The sequence below is a fragment of the Motacilla alba genome, chromosome 4, assembly GCF_015832195.1.
Source record: "Motacilla alba alba isolate MOTALB_02 chromosome 4, Motacilla_alba_V1.0_pri, whole genome shotgun sequence".
Classification (NCBI taxonomy): Eukaryota; Metazoa; Chordata; class Aves; order Passeriformes; family Motacillidae; genus Motacilla; species Motacilla alba.
The window spans coordinates 67,715,003-67,728,431 of NC_052019.1; the positions used below are offsets into that span (position 1 = coordinate 67,715,003).

General features: G+C 40.8%; 1 protein-coding gene across 4 annotated transcripts in view; it reads left to right on the top strand.

Moving 5' to 3' along the window:
- Positions 1–13,429, top strand: part of SEC24D (SEC24 homolog D, COPII coat complex component) — a 51,715-nt gene that overhangs the window by 13,659 nt on the left and 24,627 nt on the right. For 3 of the 4 annotated variants that reach the window (XM_038135426.1, XM_038135428.1, XM_038135427.1), the window contains exons 5-8: positions 786–1,058; positions 1,815–1,933; positions 4,631–4,742; positions 6,068–6,195. In XM_038135426.1, coding sequence (XP_037991354.1) covers positions 786–1,058; positions 1,815–1,933; positions 4,631–4,742; positions 6,068–6,195 — 632 coding nt within the window. The remainder of the gene's footprint in view (positions 1–785; positions 1,059–1,814; positions 1,934–4,630; positions 4,743–6,067; positions 6,196–13,429) is intronic. The other variant, XM_038135429.1, reaches the window with a different exon arrangement.

The following is a 13,429-nucleotide window of genomic DNA, read 5'->3' on the forward strand; positions in this document are numbered from 1 at the left end:
TATGTACTGGGAGGCTTGAATTTTGCATGTAAAGATTTTTTTCAGTTAACATGTGGCAGAAGATGTTTTTCAGTGTTTGTATATGAACACATTGCTTCTTTTGCTTCAAACCTAATATTGGTTATTCTTCTAGCTCTCTTTAAAATTATTTTGTCTTTGGGGGAAAATCTGCTTTTAAAATGTAGGTTTTATAAAGTTATAAGTGTTTACAGATTCTAAGTCTCAAAAAACCTCTCTTTCCAGAGTCTTCTTAATTCTAATTGGAATCTGGATCTTATAAACAGCAAACAATTCCTTGCCCGTGTGTACAAAATAATTCCCACATGTTACATCTTTTAGTATCAAGTGGATTTATTTTCCATCAAACCTGTAATGGTGAAATACAAATAGCAGACTCACAAAAACATGCCACAGAAGAGAAATGGATTATTGAGCAAAAATAAAGTTGTTTCACATTCTGAAATGAAGTAGTATTTTGAAAGCTGAGTGATCTATGTGTGTTCTTGCGAAGAACTGTCTAACTCTGGCTTCTCTCACTCTTTCCCCATCTACCCCAGCTGCAGGGGTTTATTGCAAATAGAGCCAAAAGAAATAAAATTACTGAATCAGCTGAGACCTAAACCATGATTGGTCATGTGGTCAGACACACAGAGTCCCATAAGGCAGCGCTATCAGTAGGGGATCCAATATTGCCTGTATGTTATAGAAATGTATTGAGCAGAACCAGAGCACACAGGTTTGGGAGGTTATCATTTCTGACTCACATGACCTCATTTCTCGCTCAGGTCCTGGCACTGCTCCAAGCTCTGGTGTGTCTCCCGGGCATCCAGCAGCTTTCCAGGGCCCACGACTGCTGCCCCCAAGCCAGCAGCAGATGGGTTTGCCACCTGCACCACAGCTGCCTCCTCCACCAACAAACAGTATTAATGGCCTTGGTGCTCAGCCAGCATTGCCTCCTATGGCCAGGCAGGGTGGAATCCCTGGACCTGTCCCTCCAAATCCTAACTTGCAACACCTTCCAGGACAGCCTCCAGGACCTGGATATCATCCTCAGCAAGGTGGGGAAGGATGTTTGTTATGTGGCTGAAAACAAAGTGTGCAAGCACAATCACTGGTGGACCTGTGTCCATTCATGATTGAATCTTCAGCTGATTGGGAAAAATGAAATATGAGTTCCCTTTCTGTAGGAGGGAAGGATGTGCATTGTCAGTCAGGACGCTTGAGACAGGCTTTGCTTTTGCTCACAAGTTTAGGACTTTGTTGAGACTGTAGCAAGAAAAAGGAGATGAATTTGGATCAGAAACAGAATTAGTGGTTAGTAATTGGTGAAGGCACGCCACACTGTGGGAAGGGGCTTTTCTTACACTCTGTAAAGGTATAGGCTGCTTTCTGTCTTTTAGTACTGTCATAAGCAGCTTTCAAAAATGCTTTACTATGGCAATAATGGATTGACACTTAATACAAAAAGCCAGCTTATGATATCAGTTTGCGTTGACTGATGTTAGTGGAGAGATTCTCAGTGAAGTAATGGCCTGGCATGAGTAGCTCTGGTAATCTCTAGTAACTGTCCTACTTGACATAAACTGAAAACTTTGTAGTCAAAGTTGTCACATCTGGTGGTGTTCTTACTTTTTAAAAACACAAACTAAAGCCAAACTGAGCCACAGAAATCAATTTCTTTTAGTAGCTGAAAACAGAGGGAAGGAGGTGTTGCACTTAGCTGAGTAAGAATTAATTGCATGGCAGAAGTTGATGCTATGCATTGATAATGGAACTTAAATACTTCAAATGAATTGTCATTTGTAACTCTGCAGCAAACTATGGTCCTCAGATGGCAGCATCTCAACTGTCCTATCCTGGTGCTTTTCCTGGTCCAGCACAGCTCTCGGGACCACCGCAGAAGAAGCTTGATCCTGACTCTATTCCAAGCCCAGTAAGTAATGTGGCTCTAATTTTGTATAAATTTAACTTCCTGCTCATTTAAGATAGAGGAATGACAATGCTAACATTGTATTCATTTTAGCTGGTGAGGCTTTTCATAACATACTTTGGCACTTACATGCACCTTATATGGCTTGGTTCTCAACATACCTTCTACTTCTTGCAGTTTCTAATTAACGCAATTTTGTACTCTGAGCTGTCAGTTTTGGATCAATTAGTGCATAAAATTAGTTGGAGTATTGAAGAGGCTTTATAACTTTATCTAACATGGGACACTCATACATGAGTATGTACCAAATAGTTTATAGGAAATACTTCACTAGCAATTCTCAACAGGATTCTTAATGAGACAGTGACCAGTACTGAAAAGCTATTTGTGTTCACTGTAGCTTATCACCTTGCCTTTTCATTCTGAAAAGTTTGAAGGTTTGAACTTGGTAACAGATACCAGAAGTAGGATTTGTACACAATACAAACTCTGGAAGTGCAGTCCTGGCAACACTGAGAAGTCACGTGCTCAGAAGCCACTTTGCCTTTTGATTCCAAGAGTTTCTCAGGCAACTGGAATTATTTGCCTGAGCCATCCTTTCAGTTCCTGCAGCTCTGAGAAGATTTCAGTAGCCTGGAATATACCTGATGCTTGAGCTTCATGCAGGCTGAAGAGGCTCAGCTGTTGAACATGCACTGGTGGGACAGTGTCTCTTTTTAGGATGGCCCTAGAGAAAAGAAGGTTGAAAAGATGGTTGCATCCATCTTTCCGAAATAAAGTGGTCTGATTGGTATGCAAAGAAAGGGCTGGTCAGGCACAGGCAGCATTTAACTTCTTGATTGGAAACAGCTGATGGGAATAGAAGGCAATAGTGTGCTAAACTCATGGAAAAAATGTTCTGGTGCCCACACTTCAAGTGGTTCTGGCGATCACCTGGACAGGTCAGAAGATCCTCAGAGAGTCAGAATTCTTGAGGCACTCTCAGCCTAGAACTTGCTACTTTAAAAAAATGTTTTCACCACTGCACAGCAGCCTAGTCTGGGTGAAGGAATGTTACGCTTCTTGCTGAGGCAGATTTGCTGTACAGGAGAAACATTTTTGCAAAAGCCTCACACCATCTAGTATGAAACTGTCTTGCTTCTTTAAATTGGGGTATTCTTTTGTCCTTCTAGAAAAGATTTTTTTACTCAGTGACAAATTTGATGCAACCCCCTTGCCCTGTAACTTTGGAATAATATTTGTTGATAATCCCTTAGGGGTTAATGTAAGAACTGCAATTGCCTCGTTAAAGGCAATTTTTAACTGAAAAGCATTGTGTAAAAAAACCCCTGAATCAAGTGTCTGTATAAATAACAAATGCCCTCAAGTCAATCATTCCTAGTATTTCAGTGCAATGCTTTTTACAGTAGAGGGATAAAATGATCTTGTCTAATTTAAAATAAAAGGCCAGGGTGGGAAGGAGGTCTGGCATGAAAACACGGGCTGATGTCTTGTTTCAATTATGCACACAGCATAAACAGCCTTGACTCCAACAGCCATGTTAAAATAGGTTAAAAGGTTTGTTTAAGCCTTACAGAGAGGATCAGAAGGAATGTTTAAAAGAAACATGATCTGGGTCAACGTCTGTAAAGGACAAAAAGCTAATTCAGAATGAGGAATAAGTATGACCATGTGTATTTCTGTTGTTATATTTACATTATATAATTATAGTAGTGTTGCCAGATAAATTTACTTCTTATTTGTAGCCATTGTTGATTTACATTTCTCTTATATATGTTAGAGGCTGATATGTACCCTGACAACATCTATGAAAACTCACATCTGGACTTTGTCAACAATTATTTCCAAGAACAATGATATATTTAGGTCAGTTAGCTGCAGAATACCGTGGCACATTGATCCTTTGCAGAGCTTAGTCTCAGAGTGGTTTGCTTTCTTCAGCCAGTAGACCTTTTTAGAGCAAAACTTTTTTCCTTCTAATGCAAGAGTTAGCTATAAGTACGCAAGCCAAGGAGGCAGGGAAAAGTAATCAAGCAGAAGATCTAACAAACTCTCTGAGGAATGTCTTGTATATTTAAATTGCAGTACAGAAAACTTTATTTATTAAAAAAAATTATAGGCCCTGGACTATTTTCAGTGTGTTAGGAAATACCTCTTGGACATTGATCAGTAGGCTCCCTGCAACTAATTTAGATTTTCTTCTCTGTCTGCTTTCCAACAGAGGCTTCTGAAGTTCCCTAGCTATTATTAGAAGTTCATGTGCAGTGTAAAGACACAATTCCATGAGGTACCAGCAGCAGTGGCAAAGCCAGTTTGAGAAATTCCCTGTCTCATTCTTCTTGCCTCCCACAGCTGTTTGGCTGCGCTCTAAACCAGGTTGCTGAGGAGAGAGAAGGAATGATGATATCAGTGATTGGATTTCTGGTGTGGAACAAACCCAGCTTTATATAACTTTGGTTATATCCTGAAAAATGTCAGCCTTGACCCTGAGTGAGGGATCGTGCAGAAGTAACAGGGAGCAGCCTATGGGAAAGGAATTTGGGCAGCAAAGTCAGCTGCATGAATATGTCATGAAATTGTATTGTAAATTGTTATAAATTAGGCTTCAACCAGAGTCTTATTTAGTGTAGATCTTAGTCTGTTCACGAGTGTAGCTGAATGCAGGACTTACTCATGATGTTCTTGCTTCTTATTCTTCAGATTCAAGTGATTGAGAATGATAAGGCTGCCAGGGGAGGGCAGGTCTATGCCACAAACACAAGAGGACAGGTTCCTCCCCTCGTCACCACCAACTGCGTGATCCAGGACCAAGGTAACTGTGCTTGTTACTGCTTTGGGAGTCTTTTGAATGGAAATCTAATATAATTAAATAAAATGAAGGCTAAATTCTCAAACTTATCATCTGAAAATGAAGGTGTTTGCTCTAAAATGTGCATGAAATTGTAAACTTCCTTTAAACAGAAAAAAAAAGGGGGGGAGGAGGGAAGTGGGAGCTGAGTTCTTACACCTTGACTTAACACCTCCTCTACCCTTCCTGGCCTTTCAAAGAATATGAATAGTTGAGACAAATTTCCTTTTTAACTTAAAATTTTGAAGGTGTTACATTTCAAGTTGAAAATCCTTTCTGGATTATTCTGAAAATTTGAAAGGTGGACAGTAGAAGAAGCTTTAAGACTAGACAAGCACTGTTACCTTTTAAGATACGAATTTCTATTCAAGTGGTAGAGGCAGTGTGCAAGCTGTCTAGTTGATGTACACTGGCCAAAGGAAAGATTTCTCTGCCTTTGCTTCTGCCTGGAGCCTGGGGTTACAGTCTTCCACATGCTGCTCTTGATAGCAGGCTCAATATTTTAATACAGGTTAAACTGATGGTCTTATTCAGCCCAGCAGTAATTTATCAATGCTGAGATAAATTGAATAAAATATACAAGCACACCAAGATTTTTTGGCATTATCTGAGAATGGGATAAATCCATTCTGATGAATCCAAGAAATTCCTTTCAAGAAACTGAGCAGAGCTACAGCTTTTTGGTTACAAAGGGAGCATCAGGAAGCTGATTCCTGAACTCCTTTCAATGCTCTTGCCTGCAACACACAGGAGTTTTCCTTTGAGGGGCCTGTGCTGAGTGTCCTCTTGGAATTGTGGTGGTGACTTTGCACGCTGAATTTCACAATGTAGGTGAGCATAGTGATGTTAAGACAGATACAGTGTTTTCTGAATCAGAGGTAGCTTCTGAGAGCAGTCTTAACAGTAGATACCAGTCTGCCTCATCCCTTTATGTACAGTGTTGACATGTCCACTGGGATATAATCCATATTTTCTTCAAATATCCTAGATATGGGATGTTTCCAAGTAATCTCTACTGAGATGGTTCTTGTAAGTAGTTGTTGGCTTGTTCTTGTCATGTTTAAATCTCTGCTTTAAACTCAGGAAGAAAAGATTTAACCAGAGGGAGGGGCAATGGGCTGGGATATAAAGAGGAAAGCTGGGTAGAAGCCTGCATGGGAGGAAAAGCAAGCATGTATTTAATGTAGCACAAGCACGTGTTGCTTTGTGTTGTTCTGATTTTCCTGCTCTGCGCTGGGGTGGGCAGGTTCCTCCTGCCAGCCTTCACTCTGCTCTGTGGTGTTTTGCAGGCCACGCCAGCCCCCGGTTCATCCGCTGTACCACCTACTGCTTCCCAGTGACGGCAGACATGGCCAAGCAGGCCCGCATCCCCCTGGCAGCCGTCATCCAGCCCTTCGCTGCTGTCCCCCCAAACGAGGTAGGGAGTACTGGGGGTCAGTCCTCGGGCTTCTGTCCCCACATTACTGCAGGCTTGTTTGTCTGTGACTGGGTTGGCGGAGAGGGTGTTTTAGCTCACAGTATGAATTGACATGACCGTAAAGAGGTGGCAGAAGCCTGAGGTGTGCTTGGGTCATGGTGTAACTTCAAAAAAACAAAAGTTTTCATTTGGAAAAGGTACAGGAGTGAGGACTCCCCTGGATTCCTGGTGTTTCCCCAACTGCCTTTAGTTTATGCCAGCTTTGTCAGTTGCTTACTCTGCTGGAACTCTTGTTGTTTCAGGCAAAGGTATTAAAAGAGCATGACCACAATGTATGAAGTTAATTTTAAGATGTGGAGAGTTAGATTTGAAGAAACACATTTTTCCATTGAGGTCTTTACAAAATAATTTAATTTCAGAACCGACCAAGAAGATAATTGGGTTTTCTGCTTGGATGAGCTGAGTCATAGAAAGAAGACAAACATAGCCAGCCATTTTTAGCGCTCATTTGGAGGCACTAACCTTTTCTCACATAACCGTCTCTAATGATGCTCCATATTCAAAACGTATCCCTAGTTCTTCTGCAGATTTTTTCTGCAGTATTCTCTGGTCTTAAAACAATTACCCAGGCTTCCTGGCATCCCCAGAGGATTCCATCAATGGCAGGGATAAATCCATTTTTCAAGTGCAGCGTTCAGCTACATCATCTGTGGGGTTATCTTGCTTGGTCTTCATCTGCTGTGTCCTCCATTGCTTCTAAATTCTTCAGCTTCTAAATTCTGCGAGGTCTGCAGAATGCATTTCCTTTTCATGTCTTACATTGATTTACTGCAGAGTGCTGTATCATGGGGGGAAAAGCAGGGATTTCATCGAAGTTGTTGTATGTGATTGTGTCTTCAAAAACTCCTCATAAACTGCCTGCGCAGGAAAACCTAATTGAAGTTGCTAAGACATTCAATGCTTGGTTTTGCAGCCTGATTTTTCTTTAACTTTGTTTTATTGCTTATAAATTCCTGTTTTGTTTTTTTTTTTTTAATATTCGTTGGAAAAAAGCAGATGTTGCTCTTTATCAGGATGGATAACTTCCAATCCAGCAGACCTCTGTAGTTTGAATTGAGAGTATTATTTTAGCAGGGTAGATTGTAGTTATCTTCTCTGTGGTCCACAGGGAAATAGGATGTATTACTGATGGCTCTGCAGATACCAAGTCTCACCATTTGTCTGCTAGACAGCAACTTCGGGTTTCATTCCAGTTCTTGAGGGAAATGTGCACACTTGGCTTGTTGCCCCCTCCCCTGCATTTTCTCCCAGATGAAACTCCTGCTGTTGCTTCTCCACCCCTTCCCTTTATCAGCCAACCTTTGCTCTTTACCACCCTTGATCCCAGTTTCTGTGCCCGGGTGCCACTTACAAAATCCATTTTCACGTTGGCTGTTCATTTGTGCATCTTGCACTCAGAGTCTGCCTCTAGTCCTTTATGTGTCCCACACATGGCTGCAGAATGCGTTTCCTTGCGCTTTTCCATGCTTTCCATGGCTGCAGAATGCGCTTCATTGTGTCCTGCATTGTGTTTGGACAGGGTGATCAATGAGTTGCTAAAATCTAAATCTCTTCTGCATACATAAATTTGCAGTATGTCCAAACATTTGTCCTCAGCCAAGCTCAGGGGGGTTTTCCTGGGGTTGGCGAGAAGATGTGCTCGGTGACCCACCCGTTGTGAAGTGTTAGTGCTCTTGAGCTGTTGGAAAGGTCAGTGGGGCTCATTAATCTGTAAGGAGCAGTGTGTTTTTCCCTAGCCTCTCTTTTGGAGGAGCCTGAAAAAATGTCTCTGAAAATTGGCAAAAGCCCAGTGTGGAAAATTCTAGTCAGAATAGCTTGGTAAAATTGTAAGAACTAAGGAGATAGTGTTGGACTGGGAAGAGCTGGGCAGTCTTAGCTGAGGCAGTTTTTCCATGGCTTGCGTGTGCCCTTTGTCTTCACTGCTGCTGCCAAAATAAGATCTTACTCTTAAGATATCCTAATAAAAATGGTCTTCCATATGGGATTTATAACTACTTTAATTTTGAAAAGCCACTTAATTTGAAAGAACTGGGCTTTTTATAGAGGTAAAATACATTCAGGGGCTTACTTGTGTTTCTGAACTTCCTAGTATGGTGTGTTCTGCCTGAAACTGGTGACTGCAAGGCACAGGAAGTTCTTTGTTTCAGAAGATCCATCCTTTTTTATAGTTAGTGCCTTTTAACAGTGTCTACAGGTGATGCTCATCACGTGCCATTGGGTTACAAGGTGAAAATACATCTTAATTTCTTTGTTTCTTGATAAACAGCATCTTTTACACAATAACTGCAGCAAAAATTTAGCTAAGAGAAAAGAGAAATAGCAAAGTCTTCTGGCAGTGACAGAATTAGGTACGTGTATGAAAGGGGGAGCCCAGTTGTACAGATATTCCTCTTTCTTAATTGAACACTGTCACCATTTGGATGGATGACTTGTAAACATAATGGATTTTGTTTTTAGAAAATATACTGTCAATTGCCTTCATGGAGACAGTAACTCTACTGGAAATTGAGTTCTGGGGGTTTGCTTCCTTTGATTAAGGATACAAGAAGAGATGGAGATAAAAGATCCGGGGAGCTTTCAACTAAAAGGTTTAGACCTGGTGACTTGACAGTATTCTCACACTTGCAGTTGGAAGGTTTTCAAAGGGAAAAGGTAATTTGGGATTTCAGAAAGTTTGAAAGGCTGATTTAAGTTCATTTGTCACTGTGGGTTCTTTTTGGCCGAGTGGAATGTCTGCACAGAAGGACTGGTGTCTTGCCTCCAAAAGTGAACTAACATGCAAAGTGCATTTTTTAAAAATTTATTTTAGCTAATATCTGATAAAAAATTGTTAGGAAAAAATAATTGTCAAAAAATTGAACAGGGATGTCTTTTGGAGAGGTGTACACCAGATATCTCCATTTCTAGTAAAGAACAGGATATAAGTTATCTCTGTAGGAGAAAATAAGAGCAGAAAGTGAAATCATAATGTTGGTAGATAAGGATGGTAAGTGAAAGGGTGTCTTGCATGTCTTTGAATAAGTGTAATGTGTTTCAAGTGAACCCTCAAACAAACAGGAGTTGCACCTGCAGTGAGAAAGAAAAAATGTAACCTGGTGAAGCTGCACAATGAAAGCCTTGTAGAGAAGCCGTAATTAAAATTGAGACAGTAACACTGATCACACTGAGGAAAAGGTCACAAACGAGGCTTTACTTCAGAAATGTGAAATTACACATGAGAGTGAATTTAAGGCGTGAGTGAAGACCACTGGGTAAAGATGATTGTAGGGTTGTGTTTGTTACCCCAAGAGCAGGCGAGGTAGCAGCACTTGGCATGTGGGCACTGAGCCTCAGAAGGGCAAGTGAAAGGGATTTTTTCAGAAAAACCCTCAAGCTGAAAGTTTGTGGGGAAAAATCCATGGAGGGCACAGAGTCTTTTAGAGGTTGCTACAAAAAACCTGGAGCCAATCTAGAAAATCATGAAGTAGTGAACATTGCCTGTGCACTATTTATCACTGGAAACAAAGGCTGTTAAAACATTCATGCCTTCCCTCCTCTGCCAGTGTCTTGAAAGCACTACAAATTTCATAATCTTATCTTTCTAAGTCCATATTTATTATTTCTCAGAAGTAACAGTTCATTTTCACTCTCCTGATTTGGATGATCTATGGAAAGTATTTGTTTGTTATAGATTGAGAGTACAGTATCATTGTTTGACAGAACTTATTTTTAGTCCACCAGTGCTTTAGCAACAGTCTATAAAAATAAACTATCTCTCACAGTTATCATCCTAGACCAAGCCCTGCATGAATTTGTTTTGGAGATGGATGAATGTTTCCAGAGCCTGAATAAACCATGTGATCTTGATTTAGCATTAATACTACTTGATATCAAAAGTTAGTTAAAAGAGTATTTCATGTTGTAAAATCCTATGTAAACAATTCAAAATACTTATCTCTACCTTTAGATATTTGCCTTCTTTGCTCTTTAGCAGTTTTGTATCATTGTTCTCTGCCATGTTCTTTCCTATTTATTTCAATTTATTAGCTTTTAGAAATATTTATTGGTGGGAATCTAATATTTCACTTCCATTTTCTCCTTAATTAATTAGTTTAGAGAATGGAATTGCTTCTCAGAAATACAATGGTTCATGAGCTAAAAGCCATTTTACCTTTTCAGAATAGTGAAATTTGATGAGGCCCAGTGCAGCTAAGCTGTTTAGAAAGCCATGATTTTTACAGGGATGATAGTATGGGTTCTTAGGTGGAATTGTAAGGTTGGCAGCAGCTAAAAATCGAGTGAGGTGCATAATTAAAAATGTGATCCAATGTTATCAGTGTAGTTTTTGGTTTTAGGGAGTCCTCATGCTCCTCCCATCTGCTTTGGACTCCGTGGGACCCAGGTTCTGTTGCTGCTGACTAAACAGCTAGTGAGCAGGGCAGGCAGGTGGTGGCTGTAGTTTGAAGCACAGGTTTGCACAGACACACACATTCATTGGCAGCTATGTGCTTGTGCAGAACTTTGATTTGAGGAGAGTGAGGAATGCTTCGTCTGCAAGATGAAATTATTCCAACTAAATATCCTGCTGAGGGCTCCTTTCTATTAGGAATATGTTAATAAGCTGGCTCTGAAGAGCAGAGGTGCTTGCTGATAACACCTATGCACTGTAAAAAGCCATCATTTGGGTTTTACCCTTTGATTTCTGTCTTTTATCTGGTTACTGCAGAGGAGGCTGTCACTGCATAGAGCATGGGGAGCTTGGCTAATGTAAGAGCTTTTAACAAGGGATTCTGTTGAAAGGCTCTTCCTTCAAAAAGGTTACATTATATCAACCAGGTCATGCTTATCTGCATGGTGGCCAGCTTGACAGAAACAAGGACGTCTGTCATGACACCCCTCCACAAGAGCAGAGTTAGACAGTAAAATTGTCCATGATGATTGTTCTTGTTGTAATTGTAAGATGATTGTTCTGAGGAAATTGTTTGAAGAAAAGAGCTGCTGTTGACACCTCTGTCCTCCTGTCTGTATGGATTATTTTGTGTGTTCTGTTGTCTGGATTGTCCAAGATCCAGCAGGGAATGATTTTGTCAGTGTCTTTGGGTTGTTGTGTTTGTTCTAAAACATGGTGGGAGTAGAAGCCCTGCAAATGTAATGTACTTAATGCATGTTGCTGTATATCATGCTAAACATACATTTTCCAGGTATTAAAAACATTTCCAATGTATCCTTGTTGGTGGTCTGGTTTGGGAGAGGACTGAGACTTTGGGCTCAGTTTTGAGTCTGCTTGCGGCAGGGCAATCTTTGTTGCTCTGTCACAGCTGTTTTATTGTAGTTTTTTCAGCTAACTAGTGCCAGGTTAATGTCTGGGGGTTTTGCTAAGCTCCTTTGAGGTGCCAGACTCTGCCATTCCTGGTGTGGAGAGCCCAGAACTCCCAAGCATCTGCAGGTGCTTCACCCAGAAAGTGTTACACAACTCCGGAGATCAGTGCCTGTAAGCTTGGTTTCACAATGCCTAATTTAGAGGTACATAAAACGTGTATTAGATGAGGCTTTCTTCATGGAGCCTGCCTGTGCTAGTGTGCACTTGGTAGTAAATCATTTGGAATTGGATTGCTTCCCAAGACTTCATCATCAAGGAGAAAGTTTTTTGTTAGCCAAGGACTGCCCTCTGTAACTACAATGAGCATTCAGAGGCAGGTTTAGCAATGGCTTTTGCAGCAGAGCTTCTTCTAATTGAAGCAAATTTTCTTATTTATTTTCTTCTGTCTTTTGGTTTTAGTGTGCATTGAAAAATAGTCCTCAAGTGTGCCCTTGAAAATACTTCTGTGGTATGTTGGTCCCTGCACCACTGTTGTTATGGTAAGGGTGTAATTCTGATAGAGATGAGAGCAGTGACTTGAAAATGAGGCATTTATGTAACTTTTAATAATGTTGTAATCAGAGTTCCTGACTGATTTATACAAATTTGAAAATTGAACCAAGAAGAAGCCTTTATAAGGATGATGTAATACAGTTTCTAGTAAGTCAGAGGCTGTGACTGTCCTTTAGAACTGTAATGGCAGAATAGAAGTCTTACTAAGCAGCAGTACATATAAAAGGGAAATAAAAAGTAACAGTTATAGCCATTTAATTAATTGGCCAATAATACTGATAATTTGTTTTGCCAACAAAAATGACACTCAAGTTAAAAATCACTTGGGCTATTTATTGATCTATTCCTTGAAAACTTGAGAGAGTCAGAACACACTGGTATTGAGTAAGTTCCAGAGGAAAGGTTTGTATTTTGCTTTTTAAACTGGAGTTCTTCTTGCATATTTTATTTATCTATGCATATTATGCAATGTTGTATTTTGGATGACACCATGTAAGGTGTGTTATTCCATGGAAGTTGTCTGCTTGCTAAATAGAGGCACAGAGATCTCTTCTCAGTAGAGCAGGTCTGTCCTTCACAGGATTGCTTTCCTCATGTCATGGTTGAACCCCAGGCAGTTCACTGCCCCACCAGTGGGATCAGGGAGAGAATGGGAAGGGTAAAAGCTGGAAAACTCATGCCTTGAGACAAAGATTAATAGGGAAAGCAAAAGCCACACCAACCAGCAAATCAAATCAAGGAATTAGTTCACACTTCCCATGGGCAGCCAGGTGTTCAGCCATTCCCAGGAGAGCAGGGCCCCATCACAGTAATGGTGCCTTGGGAAGACAAACTCTATCATTCCAAGTGTCCCCATTCATCCTTGTTGCCCCCTTTTGTTTACTGACCATGAAGCCATAGGTCTGGAATATCCCTCTGGTCAGCTCTCCTGGCTGTCTCTCTTCTCAGTCTCCTCCCAGTGTGGCAGTGTGGAAAGCAAGAAAGGCCTTGGCCCTGGGTGAGCCCTGCTCAGCAGGAACAGAACCATCTCTGTGTTATCTCCTGTGTTCAGCACATATCCAAAACATATCCCTTCCAGGCACTGTGAGGAAAACTAACTGAAACTGAGCTGTAACTGAAAACTAACTGTACCCTAGCACACTGCCATAAACCCAGTTCCACACAGTTGTGACACTCAGCTGTGCTAACAAAAGAGAGGAGGGTCGTTGCAAGTCACATACAAATATTACTAATGTTTGAAGGTTCTGGAGTCTGCTTGAAGCATCCCAGCTATTGTAGTAGCAAAAATATTCATGGAAGAGAGACTCAGAGTGAGAACATTGT